Below are 21,883 nucleotides of genomic sequence, written 5' to 3' on the forward strand. Positions count from 1 at the left end.
TCAGCTGGAATGCTTTTTCTTATTATTTAATTGAGAGTATTTTAGTATCATTGTACAGTTTATATTTCTAGTTTTTACAATTTGATGATTGTATCTGATCTTGACTATTCTAATGGGGCTTTATTCATTATTTACAGGAAGCTTTGCTATGGTAGGATACAAAGGACTATCCACCCCTTCCTGGATTAAAATCATTAATAACAGTCCAGAGAAAAGAGCTGCATCCCTTCAGTTATACCTGCCGCTGATGTTGACTGAATACAAATGCCCAACAACAAAACCTTAACATTTAAAGTTCTCCTTGTGATGCAGCTAGCCCATGTGACCAACGCAGGGTGTAAGAGAGGCTTCCCACATTTATAAAATCAGAGACCTACATCTTGGGCACAGATCAGTTTAACAATGCCACTTGCTGCTTGCAAATCCATGGAAGCACGAAGAATAGACATAATTATCTCTCTTTATTTTTTTCTTCTTTTTTTTTTTTTACTCAGATTTGTATGTTTTGCACTTAATAAATGGTTTATCATTTTATGTCTAATATATTTGATATGGGAATAACCACTACATTGTTTAGTGCCACGTCTGTAATACCTGCACCTGTTCCTTTATGGTTAAGAAGAACTGGACACAGATTCTTTTAAAGACTAGGATTGTGTTATTATTACGAAATAAAAAGTGTATAAGTATTCATATGAATGGGGACACCTTATGTGCTATGTTATGGTGAAAATGTAAGCTTAAATGGCTTGTTGTTGCTTATGCCTTAGCCACAGAAATCATTTTTAGTAACATCTACTACATAAGTTACAGTTGTTATGTTTGCATTGGATGTATATTGTCAACATGTAGCTTATCTATATTAACCTTTTGTGACAAATGCAGGTAAGTTTTTGTCTGTTATCAGTCAGTCTACACACTGCCAACTTTAACTGTAATTGACCTAAAAATGACACAGCCATCAAGTACTGGTATCAAGAGTTAATAAAGATGCCTATTGTGTATATAAGAATATTATTAACTTTTTTCTTTTTTACAGCTAAAGGTAAATGTGTGTGTGCTCGCTCATGTGTGCGTGTGTGTGTATATGTGCTTGTGTGCACATGTGTGTGTATATGTGCATGCGCGTGTGATGTGTATGTGCATGCGCATGTGTGTTTATAGATTGAAAGATGTAGATACATAAATAGATTTGAAAAGAAGGATAGAAAGATAAATATAGACTAAGATATGGAGATAAATTAAGTCATTTTTTTAATATTTAGAATTTTCTCTGCACAGTTTTATGGCTTTTGCATTCCCCATTCAAATATTACCTGTCTAGTTTTCAGCACACTAATCTTTAGGTTCAGACTAAATGTTTGTTGTACAAGAAACATTTTTGCTTGGGATTATCTCACACTGGGCTGTTTTGTACATGTTCATGCAGAATTTGCCAAATCTAATAACAACTCAGCATTACATGTGTTTGATATCATGTTTCATCCTGTGGTTGATCTACATATTTGAGGTATTTACTCACCATGACAGAAATGAACAAAGTGTGGTACTCCTGGGCTCTCTGGAATGGCAATTGTGGCAGCTCAAATACCAAAAAATCACCTCCAGAGCCATGCAGAGGGTAAGGGAGGGCATGGAAGGAGTTCCTTAAAATAATAGGCTGTGATACTAATTACAGAGAAAGATAGCTGTCTGTAAAATGACATAGCTTGCTGCTATAATACTATGATTAACCCTGAGCTAAGCTGCTTGATACTGCGAGGTAAGCACTAGTCATGGGATAAGCACCAGTAAGAACAGTGGAAGCTGATGTGCACATTTGGATCACTACTTCACTGAATGCTCTAAGCTTAGCAGCCTGAGTGTATCACCCATGTAAGGCAGAACTGCGCAGGTATGGGAATCAATACACTGTTTTCTTTCACTTGTCTGCACTATTTATACAGAACCAGATAGTTTATCTTAGCACATTCCTTCTGTTTGCCAGTGCCAGTTCAGAGCTTCCCTCCAGGTTTTATGATGATGTCTTTTATTTACTTTGCATGTGAAAATGGAAAATGAATGGCTCCAAAGTATGTTGTTAGAATGATTCTTGCTTCCACAAAGATAATGTTACCTGCTTTTTGGCACAGTTATACTAATGTCTTTGCATGTTAAAAACCTGATAAAACTAGGTTACATTGAAGGCACCTGTACTAGACATTTAAGGGTGTTACAAGCAGTTTACAATATATATATATTTTAAACATTTTAAAATTAAATTATAGAAAATTATTCTGATCTGTAATTATTTTATTATTATTTATATATATATATATATATATATATATATATATATATATATATATATATATATATATATATATATATAATTCCTCTTGGCTTGTTAACCATTCTCTAGGTACATAAGTTTGATAAATTACCCTACAACATTTGGGGGAAAAACAGCCTCTGCTATATGATAGATGTGTTTTCTGCTTATCCTTTAGACACACTGTACAAAAATAACACAGTCTTTCAGTTAAATTGCAGGGCTCATCTCCTGTTTGTGAACCTAGGAATGAAACTAGCTTAGGGATTTTGTCTGCAGCCCTTGAAACAGACCCCATTTGTTATTAGTATCATCATCATCACAGAAAATGTGCAAAATGTTGCCAAAATACTACTGTGTGAGGTGAAATAATGACATTGCACACACTTGCTTTGAGCAGCTGGGGAGATATTTATAAAAGAGTAGCTGGCAATGAGTTAAACTGATGCAGAATTATTGATGTCGTTTTGTCTAATCTACTTTCTACTAAATGGTTTACTATTTCTTTGAAGCAAAACCTCAACTAAATGTTAATATGACATAAATATGCTATTTAATCAGTGTCATTTCAGCAACTCCCTAACATTTAATAAACTATCTTCTTGTTATTTGCGTTCAAGCCAGTTGAATTCCTGCACTGCCTGGGAGACTCATGCAAAACATTTTCCTTTATTGAGCTGGCATACAATGAGTTAAATGGTTCTTGCAAGTTTGGGACACCAAGCTATAGTAACCCGTCGCACATGCACCTTTTCTATCACATACTGCCCCTCTATATCTCACAGGACTCGACTCTCTCTATTCAGATATTGCCTTTGCAATGAGTATTTTTTGATTCAACAGCTGGAAATAATATGACAGTGCGGGACCTGCCAGAAATCTGAATATATATCCAGAGTTTCTGCCAGGAGTTTTTCCAAAGGCAGAGCGTATAAAGCATCCTTTTCTCCTGAGGATACACAGATGGAGTTAGTAAATACTTTTGCAGGACACTTCTAGCATAAACTGACCCAACTGGCATTACTATTTGCAGCAGGCTTACCTGGTGATATGTGCTTGATGATACAGATGAATTTATATTGAACTGGTACAAGATTGAGTGTTGAATTCCATCTTTAGAGGAAAATATTAGAAGTCGCCATAAATATTTCGTACAGATGGATTATGTGGCTAGAGAAATGCAGAGCTGGAATCCAAAACACCAGAAAAAAAGTATATAGATGTAAATTTAGCAAACAGTTTTTTTACCAGAGAGCCACGCAATGATAGAACAGAGTTAAAAACGTGAGAAAATTAGATTTACAGTTTTCCTTTTTTCCTTTAATGGCAAAGGCAGGGACACTTCTTCCAACAGAGGAGAGGGTAGTAAGTCAGTTAATGAGGCAGGCTTAAAGGGACAGTTTACTCAAAAAAATTCTCCCCTTTAATTTGTTCCCAATGATCCACTTTACCTGCTGGAGTGTATTAAATTGTTTACAAGTATTTCCTTTACCCTTATATTGGCATTTGAAATAGTTGATTTAGCATGTGGTATCCCCACCTATTCTGAAAGTTTGTGGCCGCAGGTCCCAGCTATAGATAAGCTTTGTAAACACAGCCAGCAGAAGAAATTACACTCCCAGTGGGATATAGCAGAGAAAAAGGTAATAAAATGCTGATTTTCCATTGTTCTCTCCAAGTACTGGTGATTGTTTTATGGAAGGATATAAGATTAAGAAACAAGTTTATGTACACAATGTGATACAGTAATGAGATCTGATTGTACCTACAAGCTCAACCTATTTTATTAGGTTGTGGCTTCAAAACACAAAATCAGAGCTTTAATATTCACAAATAAACCTTAAAAAGCTAATTTTCATACATTTTTTACTCCGCAGTTGGTAAAAAAAAGCAATTGTAAACACATTAAGGGAAAACTATTTTACAGTATACTGTCCCTTTAAAAGAATATCAGAGAATAGGGCAGAGAAAGTAGTCAGATAAACCTCTAGTGAAATAAAAGTCCCATTAATTAGAAGGTTAGTGCATTGCTGCGAAATATCAGGGCAAGATGGTCAATTAATCAAGACTTTATTCAGCACCTCACGCTAGCTAAAAAATGTATTGTTCTCATATAAAGCCAGTTACATCTTCCTGGCACTGTGCCCGGTTAATAAGCCAAAATGCAAATGAATTTGTGCTTGGCATCTTCATGATTCGGTCATGGTACATTTTACTATATGATACTAAAAACAATGATTAGCTAAGGTGCATTACTAACTGTGACATATTATTTAGGGGGAAAGTATTTGGAAGTTTACAGCCAAATAAGATATGTGTATATTGTGTCTGTTGTATATCATGTGATTGGAGTTAAGTATACAAATTGATATTCATGTTTAGTTTGTCATTCCTTTGTTTGGTGTATAACTTTTAAACTGTTTTGTTTTGAGCTTTTCAAACATTTGTAATGAATGTTTTTTTTCTTTTTTTCCTCAGACTTTGGGAGTTCATAGTCTACATTAGTGTAACTAAGTAGGACCTTGGGCAGCATGGAGCTGGCTCTGTGCCTGATGCTGTGTGCAGTGTTTGTCACACCTGGGTTTGCAGGTTAGTTCATTCCATATTTATGACTAATTGAGCATTTATCATACTATTGACAGAGATCTTTGCAAAACTGAACATTCCTGGCTATAAAACTTCGGTAAATGGAAGCAGCTTCTGGCTAGATGTATAAATTGCATAAAACAGTGTTTCTGGATTAGAACGTTTATAAGATAGGTACCATAAAAACTGTGAGTGGACAATCCTTTATTTACAGTGGTAGCTGGGTGTTTATTTTCCTTACTTTCACCTCTTGCTGTGTGCACAATATTATTCTGTTCCATAATCTCATCTGTCATTCTCATGGAAAACTCCATTATGTCATTTCATAAATTATCTGTGTTCCCCCAGTTGACAAATGTTTTGTTAGCAATTTATTTACCTTACTTGATATCACAATCTGATCCACATGCATTTGGCTAAAAATGTCTTACTTTATCCAATATTGGTTTGCATATAAAAATCATTTGAAATAAAAAAAACTGCATGTGTACCTATTATTACTAATAGTGATTATGTGCTCTGTAATGTACACCCATCCATTAGTGCAGTAAAGGTACAACCTGCCCTGGATTACGTGTAACATACACAGAACAAGGAGAGAAGGATTTATTAAATAATAATGTTGGACACAGGTTGTAGATAATGGGATCTCTCACCAATACCTTCTGAATCTGTGACATGTAGTTTGTGGTCATCTTTTGCACTGCTGGTTACTGCTATGAATTCCCAGCTATGATGAAATTGCTATATACACAAGAACTGTCCAACCTTGTTAAAGGGACAGTTTGCTCAAAAATGTTCTCCCCTTTAATTTGTTCCCAATGGTCCACTTTACCTGCTGGAGTGTATTAAATTGTTTACATGTATTTCCATTAACCTTATATTGGCATTTGAAATAGTTGATTTAGCATGTGGTATCCCCATCTATCCTGTGGGAGTCAAATACAAATGTTTTCACTTGTAGGGCTGGTAAACACATTTTAGAAACTGAGGTTATCTAAATTAAAAATATGTTCTTCTCAATAAACTTCAAATGAGTAATTACTTAGCAAATATGCACAAATGTGAAAATAAAGCTATTGTACTTGTAGAAAGGAGAACGTTTTAAAATAAATGCAACAGTTTAATACTACAAACATTATTTTGTATGTACATTTACTAGAAATTGAAAGTGTCTCTTTAAACATTCTCATTTTAAAAAGTGGCTAAAAATAAAGGACATTTGGAAACTATCAGCTTTTCTACTGTGGAAAATGAAGCTGTATTAGGTGTTGGACCTTTATTGGATCTGCCTTAAGAACGAAGATATTTATTTTTACTGGACTAGCATACAGAAATTTCCATTTTCCTTCAGATCATTGAACAGTACAGTCACATTACAGTTTGTCTTCCTTGGAGTAATTAATAAAACATACAGCTAAATTATAGGGACATAAAAGTGCAAAAAGGAAATGTTCTAATTTGTTAGTGAATTTTAATATTGTACTGTTGCTTGCATATAACTATGTGTTTAATCTCTCAAAAGGGATTAAGCATGTGGTTGAAAGTCAGCTCCTGAACAACAATGCACTATGGGGATCTAGCTTAAAATATCTAGTGAGTCAATGACAAAAGGCATAAGTATGACTAGCCACCAATCAGCAGCTAGCTTCCAGTAGTGCATTCCTACTCCTGAGCCTGCCTATGTATGCTTTTTAACAAAGGATGCTAAGAGAATACATTATTTTTAACATAATTAAATTTAAAAGTGCTCTATCTGAACCACAAAAGATTATTTTTTTTTACTTTCATGTCCATTTAACTAAAATAAGAGAATGCACTTCAACAAGAGAAACTTCTCTATTTCCTATAATCTATGGAGAGAAGGATCTATGCAGAGTCTGAAGAGCTGTCTCATTAGGGACAAAGCATTCATCTTTATTATCAGACTTTAGAGGGTAATAGAAACAGAGAGTTCGTACAGTTATAAGACAACTCTGAAAAGGTGTTGGTCCAATAGGAACTACTAAATTCAAGTAGAAGATAGGAATATCACAAAAGCTTAAAGCTCTTTAGAAAATGTGAATGTAGCAAGACCATTGTCTTTGCATTGAAAGAATCAAACAAAAATGTATTTATTGGCTATGGTCCTGAGGAAAATGCCAAATGTTTACAGACTAATTAAATATGCAGTCAAAATCCTCACATCATTTCACAACATACAGCTCTCTGGGATTCTGGGTAATTACACAAACATCTGTAAATATGTGAAGAGAATAATTTATGTTGTTTTCGGCATTATAGATAACCATTGTTTATATTCTAACAGGGGTCTGTCCTGATGAAGATCCTGAGCTACTAACCTGGAATCCTTATCATAATGAAGAAAATCATGTGACTATTGATGGGCATATGAAGAAGGTCCTCACATCGTCTGCAACTGTACACTCAATCCATATCACTGAAGGGGGTGAGAACGAATTGCCAGTTTAATAATTGTGCCTCTTAGACTCCATATTTCACAAGCAAGTTTGTATTTGTTTATTTAAACTGTTGTTACAGCTGATCTGCCGAGACAGATTCTTTGGCAGATGGTCGCTTTTTAAGCTGATTTTCTATCTACTGAAACAGATCAGATTCAGCTGTAGAGATTATTTGGATATAATTACCAAAGGCTGTCCTTAAATTATTATTTTTTGTTAAAACATAACTACATGCTCTATTTTGTTTGTATTACAGGAAAACTTTTCATTAAAGCAAGTAAGATGCCCATCATAATCCGCACCAGATACATACTTATTGATAATGGAGGGGAGCTCCATATTGGGAGTGAGAAATGTCCCTTTCAAGGTCATCTTACCATTATCCTTAATGGAAGGTACAATATTTGCAAATGTCTTGTACAAAACTGGAAATGGTTTCCTGATATTTTTCAATTGTATCAGAACATTGAGCAATGCCATTCTTGTGGCTAGCACTCTGTCTCCTTATAAATGTGGTTATGGAAGGGAAGACTGGAAGCCATGTGCCTGGAAAAGGATATAACATGAATATAGGAGGTGAAGTAGCCAAAAACCAGGATGAAGAATAATAAGATGCTGCATAAATAATATAAATAAGGCAGTTGCTAAATATGAACTTGACAGCTTTGCATAGTGTTGATTTGATTTGTTATCTTGGCTGTGTTAGTCTCTCTCACAGTGTCACACAGACTGAGCAATAGCTAATTAATACATCTGGTCTACCAGTGACAGTGCCAAATACATGCCCAGTGAGCAGAATTCACTAGCCGTTTCTCCAGTCTCTCCTGTTCCTATGTCATTCTTTGCAGCTAATTCACAAAAGCTTGCTCAGTGTCTCCTCTGTTTGATCTATTACCCCATAGAGTAATATAGAATAATATAGGGACTGGTGAGATTTAAAGGGACAAGAAACCCATTTGTTTTCTTTCAAGATTCAGATAGAGCTTGTGATTTTAAATAACTTTCAAATTTATTTATTTTAAAGGGCCATGATACCCAACTGTTGAAACACTTGAAAGTGATGCAGTATAGCTATAAAAAGCTGACTAGAAAATATCTCCTGAGCATCTCTATGTAAAAAAGAAATATATTTTACCTCAAAATGTCCTCAGTAGCCACATCCCATTGTAAAGGACTTCTAAGCAGCAAATCAGTATGTCTGTCCCGGGACAGCGGAAGGAGCGAGCTTACGTGCACACTCATCTTATTTCCCTATTCAGTTTAAGGAAGTTTACTATGAAATATCATGAGAGTTAAGTAAAATCTCATGAGATCACAGTAAAAGAGTTGATGACCTCAGCACTGTTGATGTTGATTGGATGCTGTTCATTTCTTAATTTTTTTTATTATTTTTTACCTGCAGCTGGGCTGCAGCTGGGCTGCAGCTGAGTATAACTTTTTACACAGAACATACTCTGCTGAGCTGAGGAAATTGTGAGGTAAAATATTTTCTTTTTTTACATAGAGATGCTCAGGTGATATTTTCCTGTCAGCTTTTTACAGTTATACTGCATCAGTTTCAAGTGATTTAGCATATGAGTATTATGTCCCTTTAAATAATTAGTTTCTTTCTTTTTGTATCCTTTGTTGAAAACAATACTTAGGTAGGTTCAGAAGCTGCTGATTGTTGGCTGCACATATATGCCTCTTGTCATTGGCTTAAAGCTAGCTTTCAGTAGTTCACTATTTCTCCTTCAACAAAGAATTCCAAGAGAATGAAGCAATTTGATAATAGAAGTAAATAAGACATTTGTTTAAAATTGTATGAATCTATCTGGACCATGAAAGAAAAATGTTGTGTTTCATATCCTTTGAAGAGACCGTTGGTTAATTTTTTTTTCTAGGTGTCTTTGTGTGCAGCTATGTTAAATGGAGAGGAAATACTTTGAAACTAATATAAAATGCTTAATTATGTGTAGTAAAAAAAAAACGTAAAAAAACTTAGAAACATAATTTAAAGGGACACTGAACCCAATTTTTTCTTTCGTGATTCAGATAGAGCGGCAATTTTAAGCAACTTTCTAATTTACTCCTATTATCAATTTTTCTTTGTTCTCTTGCTATCTTTATTTGAAGAAGAAGGCATCTAAGCTAAAGAGCCAGACAATTTTTGGTTTAGACCCCGGACAGCACTTGTTTATTGGTGAGTGAATTAATCCACCACTCAGCAAGAACAACCCAGGTTGTTCACCAAAAATGGGCCGGCTTCTAAACTTACATTCTTGCTTTTCAAATAAAGATATCAAGAGAATGAAGAAAGTTTGATAATAGGAGTGAATTAGAAAGTTGCTTAAAATTGCATGCTCTATCTGAATCACGAAATAAAAAAAATTGGGTTCAGTGTGCCTTTAATTATTTTTGCCCCATTTCCTTTCATTTTAATCTAAACATTGCAGATTCTTCCAATTCAGAGAAATGGAAGTGCGCACTACAGTCTGCACAAGGATCTGCACTGCAATGTATATTTTGCTTACACAGATTAGTGTGGCAAACCTTGTCTACTTTAGGAATAAGTCAGAATTGGCTCCTCTAAATAAGGCAGAGAGTTTGGATTCTAAAAAGTGATTACAGCAAAAAAAAGTTAAATTTTGTTTTATGCCACTTTAAGAGTCAGACATCTCGGTATGCTGCAAGCAAGTGGTGAAATATTGCTTTTTAATCAAGATTATTATATTTCTCATGTAGCTGATCTACATAATATTTAATTCACATGGTAACAAGGCAGTAACTTGGCCAATTTCAAAAAAACATTTATTTAAATTCCATTCTAAAAGAAACTAACTTTCACAAGGATATAATATTTATTTATAACTTAATCTCAATTTTTGATGGAAAGATCCTTTGTAGAAAGCAAACTAGACTTAACTCCTTGGCTCTTTTGCAAAGTACATAAGACAACGGCAAAGACAAATTTGTCAGGGCCCGGTGATTTAAAGCTCTCCTCTCTAGACTTTACTACCTCATATTAACAAAAAAACTCATAATTAATATGTATATAGTCTTTTGTTTACCACTACATTTAGGGACGCACCCAGCTGGTATTGTACCAACATGGCCGGTATTTTTAAGGTTCATGCAAAGTTGAAAATTAAGATTAAGGGGCCTAATTATCACTGAGCGAGCGGACATGATCCGATATTGTTCTCAGCATTTATCATTGCACCAGCAGTTCTTGTGAACTTCTGGTGCAATGCAGCCCCCTGCAGATTCTCGGCCAATCGGCTGTTAGCAGAGGGTGTCAATCAACCCAATCGTATTCGATTGGGTTGATTTCTGGCGATGTCTGTCCGCCACCTCAGAGCAGGCGGACAGGTTATGGAGCTGCGGTCTTTAGACCGCTGCTTTATAACTTGTGTTTCCGGCGAGCCTAAAGACTCGCCAGAAACACGGGGCATCAAGCTCCATACGGAGCTTGATAAATATGCCCCTATATATAAAAACAAAGATGATCTCTACCCATTTGATCCTTATAATTGTTTTGTTGTACTCCCCCTTTGTTTATAGCGCTGCAGAATCTGTTGGCGCTCTACAAATAACCGATAATAATAATAATCATTGTGAAGCGTCTTCTAAATGTGTTAGAATCAAATTATAAACGATTATTTACAATTAGTCCTTGCAGCTTTATTTCCTAATTTATGCTGTATAATCATGTATGCAAATTTATGTTAATGATCATGGTTGGTATTTTTTCCTGAAAAGGTGGCAACCCTAACAGCAATAGAATCAAGGCTAATGTTTTCTTGTGTGTTGTTTTTGAGGGGATTGTGTATCCGGAAAGGGGGTAAACCTTTAATATTTAACAATGCAAGATACACTATTACACTTTTTTACTGCTTATTTCCAGCATGTGTCACTTATTGGATGTTGTCTTCTGTAGGTCAGATGATGCAGAGCCAGCCCATGATTACTTTGGCCACAAATACATTGGGGTCGGAAGAGGAGGAACACTTGAAATTCATGGAGAAAAAAAGATGTCCTGGACATTTCTAGATAAAACACTGCATCCTGGTGGTCTGAGTGAGGGAGGATACTACTTTGAAAAGAGTTGGGGTCATCGAGGAATAATTGTTCATGCAGTTGACCCCAAGACAGGAGAAGTGACTCACTCAGACAGGTGAGAAATGGCTGATAATATTGATACAGCACCACAATAATCAAACACAGTGATATATTATATAGTTCTCAAGAACTGCAAACTAGATTTCCTTGTTTGCTCACCTTATCTGTTTTATTTAGATCACTAATTAAAGTCTGTTGAAATAAAGAGAATAATGGAATACTGAGAAAACAATAAATCATTGTTCTGTTACTATGAACAATTACAATCTGATATGGCAGTCTGCATTTAATAAATAATTATATTGTTCTCTTTCCAGTTACCATATACATTTACCTTACTTATGTACAGTTATTCTTTTATTTAGTTTTAATTATTATTTCATTTTGTTCTCTGCAACCCCATTAAGCTATATAGTAACTTTTAAGATCATTGACCTACTAAAGGTCTGATCTTGCAAACTGAATGCCGATCAGATTGTGTCAAAACACTGAAAACCCTCATCACCCTAATATAAAAACACATACTTATGAAATTGAGCTGCTTCTAAAATAATAAATGATGGAAACAGGGAGATCTGATTTGTATTGGCTGCAGGATTTCATTTCTAAAGTTCCCTGCTAACTTTTCTCTCTCTCTATGGGAGGTATCTTCCAACTCACAGGGACAGCCCCTTTTTTAGAGAAATCACTGAGGGCAGCCCCTGTTAATGTCAGTGAGTTTTCTTCATGTCTGATCTCACTAATGTTAGATAATTGGGCCCTAAGGCTGAAGTGATTTAAACTATTTGAAAATATCTGCTGTCACAGTAATCCATTTTACAAATTGGCATAACCCGCAGTAAAAGAAAACATTTACAATTCTGCAGTTTACATAATCAATATTGTTTAACAAATTACACTATATAAAACAATCCGTAAAGGGATAGTATACTATAAAATTCTTTTTCCCTTAATGTGTTTCCAATTATTTTGTTTACTTATAAAATGTATGAGATTAGCTTTTTTAAGGCTTATTTGTGTATATGAATTAGCTAATGTTGTGTTTTAAAGCCACAGCCTAATAAAATGGGTTGAGTTTGTAGGTATAATCAGATCTCATTACTTTATCACATTGTCTACATATACCTGCTTCTTTATCTTATATCTGTTTGTAAACCAATCACCAATTCTTGGAGAGAACAATGGAAATTTAACATTTTATTACCTTATCTCTTCAATAACCCACTGGGAGTGTAATTTCTTCTACTGGCTGTGTTAACAAAGCTTGGCCTTGAGGCCAAAAACTTTCAGGATCGGTGGGGATACCACAGGCTAAATCAATTATTTCAAATGCCAATATAAGGGTAATGGAAATACTTGTAAATAATTGAATACACTGCAGCAGGTAAAGTGGATCATTGTGAACAAATTTAAGGGGAGAACATTTTTGAGTAAACTGTCCCTTTAAATACTTCATATTAAGAGTGTAAGCTGTATCTTTAGTATTTGTCTTACTACAAGGCTCTGTCCTCTTCTCAGTTTATTAATCGTTCCTTTATAAAGTTCCACGGGTTTCACTACCATTTGTATGCTGATGATACCTAAATCTACCACTTTGCACCAGACCTATCCCTTTCCTTACCAACTTGTTTCACTAATTGTCTTTCTAATATTTCATCCTGGATGTCCTCTCACTACCTTAAGATAAATATCTCCAAAACTGATTGCCTTATTCCCCCCCTCCCAAAATCTCTACTCTCCAACTTTCTATAATTGTTTATAATAAAATCATTACCCCAACCCCAAATGCCCGATGTCTTGGAGTCACACTTGACTCATATCTCTTTTTCACTCCTCACATCCAGTTGTTGGCCAATTCCTACTACCTCCACTTTAAAAACATCTCCAATATTCGGTACTTCCTCACACAAGACATAACTAAGACTTTAATCCGCTCTCTCATCATTTCCTGCTTTGACTAATGCAACTCCATCCTCTCTGGCCTCCCTAGCTGCCATCTATCTCCCTTACAATCCATAATAAATGCTTCTGTCATGCTGATCTTCCTTACACATTGCTCCTCGTCTGCTGCACCTCTCTGCCAGTCCCTTCACTGGCTTCCTCTAACCTCCAGAATAAAACATAAAATCCTGACTCTGACTTTCAAGGCCTTAAAAAACACTGCTCCCCCTATATCTCCATCCTCGTCTCCATGTTCTCCCCTCCCTTCCCACCACACTGCTCATGACCTCCTTCTCGCCTCATCTCTTTTTAATGCCTCATATTCCCATCTACAAGACTTCACCAGACTGGAACCTATCTTGTGAAAATCTCTGCCGCTCTCCACAAGAATCGCCCCTAGTTTTAAAACTTTCAAGCACTCCTTAAAGACTCTATTGTTCAGGGATGCATACAATATACACTAACATTTCTTATCTTAGTTCCTCTCCTCCTTTTGTCATCCCCTTGAACCCCCTTTGGCATGTAAGCCTACAACCCCAGCTGCTTTTCAGACCACCTTCATGAGAGCTGATTTACAACAATGCAACTTTTGGTAGGGCCCCCTATCCATTTGTCTCCCATAATTGTCACCTTGCATATTAGACCCGTGTTTATAGCGTTGCGGAATCTGTTGGTGCTCTACATATAACTGATAATAATAATAATAATAATAATAATAATAATAATAATGGTATTTAATATAGTGATAGACTCCAGTGTTTACAATATGTACCCTGTTGAAGTTTTAAATTGTTTTACTATTAATAATCACATTATTATAATCATTTATTTGTAAAACGGCATCTAATTTTGTAGCATGTCTCTTAAGAAATTACAATAGTCATTAAAGGGCCATAAAAGTCAAAAATTGACATGCTCTAATTAGTTAGACTAGGAACCCTGCACTACTTTGTGTTTAACCCCTGCACTAGTTATGCAGCCTTTGCAGGATTTAAACAAATAGTAGTGTAGGGTCACGAGTCTTAAAATTAAATGCTTCAATAAATTAGAGCATGATATTTTTTTTCGACTATTATAGTCGTTTAAGGTTTGTCACTAAAAGTTACAACTTCCTAGGAGCAAAACTAAAAATATGTTGCAATATACAGTATATATATATATATATATATATATATATATATATATATATATATATATATATATATATATATATATATATATATTCATTAAAATTATGGTGGAGCTAAAAATCTGAGATTAAAATCCTCCATGTCTCAAAAGTAAATCAATACAACATTTTTGCATGGGAAATTAGCACATCCAGGAAAAGCAAGCGGGAAACTTGCCTGGATGTGCTAATTTCCTATGCAAAATTTTTGTGTATATATATCTATATATATATATATATATATATATATATATATATATATATATATATATATATTACTAATGCGTGTGTAACAGTTGCACTCTCACCAAATTCCACAACTGCCAGGGTGCTATATTCAAATTTAAATAAGGTCCATATAAAGCACTTACTGGTCTTTAGTCACCTGTGTAAAAAACTTTTATTCATATATGAATAAAGCTTTTTACACAGGTGACTAAAGACCAGTGAATGCTTTATATATATATATATATATATATATATATATATATATATATATATATATATATATATATATATATATAAATAAAAACTCATAGCAATGCATGAAAAAAGGAATGTACGTGATAGAAAGAAAATGCATTGCAATGTACAAAATGAGGTGTGGTAGCCAAGCGCTAAGATAATCCCTTAAGCTGAATACAAATGAAGGGTCTAACCAACCCCCAAGGGAAAGAACAGGTAGTAAAGGAATATGTACAGCGCCAATAAAGGCTAAGGGATAAATATAAACAATAAAAAACTAAAAAACGAAATATATACCTGCTAAGGCTAAAAAAGGATTTATTACAATTAAATAGTAATGGTACCAATGGATAAAATGAGTAAAAACAGTTAATAAAAACAATGGTAAGGTAGAGTGATGTGCTAATACACTCACAAAGTGCAAATGGCAATTGGATCCAAGGGTTGGAAAACTAAAATGGTGAAATCCACGTGTGGGTGTGGACACACAAATAAACCAAAATGTGTATGCAACATAAATGTGTATACAACTTAAATGTGCAACATAATAGTGCAAATGTTTTACAACATGAGTGAGAGTAATTTTGGTCACTGGGTATATAATAAAAAGAAAAATCGATTCACATCAAAAATTCACAAAAAATCACAATAAAATATATTGAAAAGTCCTGATGACACTGCAGTGCAAAAAATGAATCACAGGTGAGTTAATGCCATTGAGTGGCAAATGTGGAAGAAGGGTGGTTTGACACAAAGCAAAGAGAGGAAATCCAGTGAAAAAACAAAAATAAAAATCAAAAATCAAAAACAAAAATGATGTTCAACAAAAGATCAAAAAAGAACAAAAAGAAGTGTTGTAATCCAAATAACAGTAAATTAAAAGGCAATCATATGAAGGAACCTTGAATCCTGAGGGGAAGAGTTCCCAGGCGAATCCTAACAACGGTCAGCTCTTTGTCCAATGTCCTAGAGATGTCCCTGTAAAAAAAGGAGTACCATAGCGTAACAAGTCCTCAAAGTGGTTAAAAAACTTGGAATAATGCTTACCAACAGGTCTACGCGTTTCGGCCCCAAAATAAGGCCTTTATCAAGACTGCTGAAGTGGTAAGCTGAGTGCCTTTAAATAACAGTGTCACTTAAGTGACCGGATATGGCTCTGGAATTCACTTCCGGTTTCGCCATAAGTAAAAAAATGTTTAAACAGAATAATTACCATGTGTAACGTGTATAAAATGTCACTGGAGATAGAATAGTCTTATATTTCATATTTGTATATGTGTCTTTGATGTTTCATGTCATTTAGTTCAATGTATCTTGAGCCCCCATGATCATGATGTCACTTCCGGTTTACCGGAGTAAACATTTTTAGCTGATTCTACATTTTGGTGGCCTCAGGTTGTAAATTCTAGTTAGAAGATATACTTCAGAGATGTACTTTAGTATATTTAAAGCTTAATCACCTATATTTTTGTGGTGACGATTTTGTAGTGATTTGATTGGTCGTGACATCATGATCCAATTCCTATGATCCTATTGGTTTAGGAAAGAGGTGTGTGGGTAATAGTCCTCCTGATTGGGTGTTGAGATGTCAAATAACTTTTTAACAACAAGGGGACAAATTGTTTCGATAACAAAGGGGATACAAATCCAAATGCCCATTTTGGTAATAAAGAAGCCCATTAGCTAAAATAAGAGCCGTTTTGAATGATTAGCCGTTTCAAAATAGGAAACGGCTCTAGAGTGATTGGAGATAATATGTATGTCTTCTCCATTGTTAGTGCACAATTCATGTGTTCTATACCAGGTTATGGTATATCTTATCCCATACTATGTACTTTCTCCAATGTATATAGTGATAAACGATATGCCTTATATTTGATTAGGATTATATGAGGTCTATTTTACTCTGTGAACAAGTGCTGCTTTAGGTATTTATAAATGTTTTTAAGGTACAGCAGCATAGTAGGGAATATAATCCAATAGTAGCACAGTGGTAGAACAGTAGAACAGGAAGATCACTAATCCTATAAACCCAATCACATTAGTTTAATCAGGTTTAGGAGAAGAATGCTTTAGCAGTGCGTGAAATTTATCTTACACTGTCTTAAAAAAAGGGGCTGTGGCTTTTTGGAAAAGAAGAAAAAGAAAAGTATAAAAATCGAATGTGAGAGAGACTTAATGGGGGTATATCTATATGTCTTGAGTCAGAGTTTTATACATACTTATCACTGAGTTCAGTAGCCTCAGTGAATTCCATAGAGGAGGATGTGTTAATACCCCTTATCTGTATCAACATAATAGAATCATATATAAGAGACCTCTAGATCACTAAGGTCATTTGGCGAGCAGTGATTGGGTGGGTGTGTGAGAGGTCTATGCACTACCCAATAATTAAGAAGCTTGGTAGTGACTATTATAGATATAAGAGATATAAGAGAAACTCCTGTGGATTTCTTATGAGCAGAAAATGATGAACTTCTGAGGTGGATATAACTTATAAGATCAGATACCTGGACTATACATATTATAGCTCTAGAGATGTAGGGAGGATCTGACAGGGATAATATTGGATTCAGAATGAGGGGATAGTCTGATGCATATTCTATAGTGAAGACTTCATTTGCCTTTAGGTCAGGGGTTTAGTGGTATTGGAAGCGGAGACTATTTTGGAGGGAGTGCTTAGTCAATCTATGTCTGGAGTGTGTATTTCTCGTCAAAGTTTGGGAGTTTTGGATAGACACATTTAATAAGGATTCTGGAGAGCATCAAATCCAATGGTGTCATAATACTGTTAGATATAGTCATAGATTAGAATAGATGGTTAAGATCCTCTCTATTATTTAGACCTTTTGGATGTAAGCTGTCTAACAGGAAAATCCATTTGGATTCAGCTTTGAGAAGACTTTTTTCAAAGTCACCACCTCTCCAATTTTTTATAACCTTCTGTATGCCAGTATATTTCATATCTTTTATATTGCCGTTATGTTTAGTTGTAAAATGATTATAGAGAATTGTATCTTTATTCTGTTTCTCAATCAGCAATATATGTTCTCTTAGCCTGTCTCTGAGGCTCCTTGATGTCTGGCCAATGTACTGGAGGCCACATGAACATTCAATAAGATATATAATCCCTTTGTCCTGGCATCTTATTAGATCTTTAATATTAAATTCTTCTCCCGTCTGGTTTGATTTGAATTTTTTGGTCTTAGTGCCTCTTTTGCATGCCTTGCATGTAGGGCACGGGTAAAAACCTTTAATTGATTTCCCCTGTACATCATATGTTCTTAAGTTGTTCTTCCGTTGTAGACTTGGCGCTAATTTGTTTTTTAAATTTCCTGTTTTTTTATAGACGAATTTTGGTTGATTTGGGAGTTTGTCTCCAATGACATCATCATTTTTCAACAGGTGCCAGTGTTTTTTGAAGATCTTTTCGATGATGTACCGGTTACTGCTATATTCTGTGATCATAGGTACATTTAGCAGTTCTTCTGTTTCCAATTTTTTATGGTCTTTATATTTAGTTAACTCATTTCTCTCCACTTGTCGTGCTTCCTCTATTTTAAGATCCAGATGTTCCTCCTTATAGCCCCTTTCCATGAATTTTTGTTTTAGTCGTTTCACTTGCTTTTCCCATGTGGTGATATTAGAACAATTTTTCCGGACCCTTAAAAATTGGCTCTTTGGGATATTATTTTTCCATTTTACATGGTGACAGCTCTCATGATGTATATAGCTATTGCTGTCAACTGATTTAAAGTGTGTAGATGTTTCCCATTTGCCTTTTTTAACTTCTATTTTTAGGTCCAGAAAAACAATTTCTTTTGGACTCCACGTATAAGTGAACTTCAGATTTAGAAGGTTCTGGTTCATGATCTCTATTGTATACATAAGGTCCTGTATCGAACCTCTCCAGATGATTAGAATATCATCAATATATCTGCGGTACAAGACCAGGTCCGCGCCAGCTGGGCATGAGTCCCAGAAGATGCTCTCCCATCTTCCCATGTATAAGTTGGCATAGCTGGGCGCGAACCTGGTCCCCATGGCTGTACCGCAGATTTGTTGGTAGTATATCCCCTCATTACAAAAGTAATTGTGTGTCAATATATAATGGATACTATCCAATATGAACTCAGCCTGATCTTCTGGCATTAGTGGATCTTTGTCCAAAAACCATTTAATTGCTTCACGACCCTCCTTGTGTGGTATACTTGTATACAAGGCCGCTACATCACAGGTCGCCATGATGTAACCTTCCTCCCATGGGATGTTCTCAAGGGTGTTCAGAACTTGTGTGGAATCTCTTAAATACGATGGTAGAGATTTTACGTACTTCTGTAGATGTTGATCAACATATTCTGACAAGTTACTTGTAAGAGATCCAATCCCAGAGATTATAGGGCGGCCCGGAGGGTCTATGAGGGTTTTATGTATCTTTGGCAGATGATACAGGATTGGTGTTATAGGGTGATTGATGTCCAGGTATCTGTATTCTTTGTCATCCAATATGCCTGATGTCTTGGCTCGTTCCAGTAGTGTTCTTAATTCTTTTTGGAAGTTATCCACAGGATTCTGTCTGAGTTTCAGATATGTTGTATGGTCACTTAATAGGCGTTGGTTTTCTGCATTATATTTGTCCCTATCAAGGATGACAATCCCCCCGCCTTTATCAGCTGATTTAATGGTCAGTTGATTATTTGATTCGAGTTTTCTGATGGTCTCTTTATGTTGTTTGGATAGGTTTTCTTTTATCCTTTTGAGTCTTTTCTGTTTTATGTCTCTAATTTCCTTGGTAACCACAGTCTCAAAAGCCTCAATGGCATTTCCTTTGGCATAGGTTGGGTAGAAGCTGGACTTTGGTTTGAGACCCGTATGTATGTATGGGTCTTGAACGTCTGCTGTAGTGTAGCTCTTAGGGACCATTGTTTCCAAAGGGGATCTTAAAAAGTATCTCTTTAGAGTCAATTTTCTTATGAAGTCTTTAGTATTAGTAAACGTTTGAAATTTGTCCAGACTTCTTGCTGGAGCAAAGGAGAGACCATATTTCAAGACTTCCCTCTCTTCTTTTTTAATGTCATAAGAACTGAGATTAAAGATACCATCCCTGGTGATCCTATCAGCAGAATCGTTCATTTTATTCTCCGAATTGGATGATGTAGGTGTCTCAATCACATCCTTATCATCAGCCTCTATATCTGTTTGTATACTTGTATTTATTACTTTAGTCTTTTTCTTTAGTTTAGTGCCACCACGTTTGCCTCTAGTTTTCCTTCTCTGTATTATTCTTCCTCCTATTTCATCCGTTATTGTGATATTTTGTCCTTCACTGTTGGTGGATTCATCTTTAAAAAATGTGACGATGAGGCAATCTGATTCAGAGAAGCGCCCAAATTGATGTCCACATCTGATTTCCCTCTATTGGATTGTTCTCCATGTCTGACATTTGTATCAGGCTTGTTAGATCCTACTTTATCATGTGGTTCATATGGTCTTCTTCCTTGATCTCCATATGTTGTATCCCTCCTTTGTGTCCCGGTGTTGTCCTGGTGTATGTATCTTTGTCTTGGGGTGTGATGGTAATTGTTCTGTTCTTCTCTGTAGTTTTGAGAGTAATTTCCATTGTCTTCTCTATAGTGATGTCTCTGGGCCCCTCTTCTGTGATTCCATCGTGGATAGTTTTCATTACCATAGTTCTCATTGTTTCTGTAATTGTTCCTATAGGACCTCTTTTGGGGAGCCGGTTCCCATGATTTTAGGGGACTGCCATATTGTCTATGGTAGGGTTCTGATCTATAGTGTCGTGACTCCCAATAGTGTCTATCATCCCTTCTATAGTTATATGGATCTTGATAGTTATCATAATAACCATCAGCATCATTCCATTCGCGTCTAGCAGGGCTGTGTTCTCTATGTAACCTGTCCCTTTGGTGTCTGTTCATGTAGGGTCTTGGGTATTGATTTTTAGGTCTGTTGTATGTGGTTTGTTGTGTTTTCTGATGTGCCCCTTGTGATTGGTCTCCAGACGCTCTGCCCATATTTATATGCTGTGGTATGTCACCCCCTGTCTTGTTCTCAGTGGATTCAGAATTGGTTATCTCAGTTGTTTCATTGTCATGATTCTCACTTGCTTTTTTATCAAGTTCTCTAAATAATAGAGAGGATCTTAACCATCTATTCTAATCTATGACTATATCTAACAGTATTATGACACCATTGGATTTGATGCTCTCCAGAATCCTTATTAAATGTGTCTATCCAAAACTCCCAAACTTTGACGAGAAATACACACTCCAGACATAGATTGACTAAGCACTCCCTCCAAAATAGTCTCCGCTTCCAATACCACTAAACCCCTGACCTAAAGGCAAATGAAGTCTTCACTATAGAATATGCATCAGACTATCCCCTCATTCTGAATCCAATATTATCCCTGTCAGATCCTCCCTACATCTCTAGAGCTATAATATGTATAGTCCAGGTATCTGATCTTATAAGTTATATCCACCTCAGAAGTTCATCATTTTCTGCTCATAAGAAATCCACAGGAGTTTCTCTTATATCTCTTATATCTATAATAGTCACTACCAAGCTTCTTAATTATTGGGTAGTGCATAGACCTCTCACACACCCACCCAATCACTGCTCGCCAAATGACCTTAGTGATCTAGAGGTCTCTTATATATGATTCTATTATGTTGATACAGATAAGGGGTATTAACACATCCTCCTCTATGGAATTCACTGAGGCTACTGAACTCAGTGATAAGTATGTATAAAACTCTGACTCAAGACATATAGATATACCCCCATTAAGTCTCTCTCACATTCGATTTTTATACTTTTCTTTTT

The 21,883-nt window shown here is 35.5% G+C and overlaps 2 protein-coding genes across 4 annotated transcripts in view; both read left to right on the forward strand.

The window, feature by feature from the left end:
• LOC128663372 (cell surface hyaluronidase-like) overlaps positions 1-1,012 on the forward strand; it is a 124,834-nt gene extending 123,822 nt beyond the window's left edge. The window contains exon 25 of the mRNA XM_053717675.1: positions 138-1,012. Within this exon, the coding sequence (XP_053573650.1) occupies positions 138-286 (149 nt within the window). The 3' untranslated portion in view covers positions 287-1,012. The remainder of the gene's footprint in view (positions 1-137) is intronic.
• CEMIP (cell migration inducing hyaluronidase 1) overlaps positions 1-21,883 on the forward strand; it is a 188,410-nt gene that overhangs the window by 77,704 nt on the left and 88,823 nt on the right. Inside the window, exons 1-5 of one of the 3 annotated variants that reach the window (XM_053717677.1) lie at positions 1,281-1,894; positions 4,790-4,900; positions 7,206-7,346; positions 7,616-7,754; positions 11,279-11,515. In XM_053717677.1, coding sequence (XP_053573652.1) covers positions 4,843-4,900; positions 7,206-7,346; positions 7,616-7,754; positions 11,279-11,515 — 575 coding nt within the window. In that variant the 5' untranslated portion in view covers positions 1,281-1,894; positions 4,790-4,842. Of the gene's footprint in view, positions 1-1,280; positions 1,895-4,789; positions 4,901-7,205; positions 7,347-7,615; positions 7,755-11,278; positions 11,516-21,883 lie in introns of those variants that run through there. The other 2 variants (XM_053717678.1, XM_053717679.1) reach the window with 2 other exon arrangements.

This window comes from Bombina bombina, chromosome 6 (assembly GCF_027579735.1).
Source record: "Bombina bombina isolate aBomBom1 chromosome 6, aBomBom1.pri, whole genome shotgun sequence".
NCBI classification, from domain to species: Eukaryota; Metazoa; Chordata; class Amphibia; order Anura; family Bombinatoridae; genus Bombina; species Bombina bombina.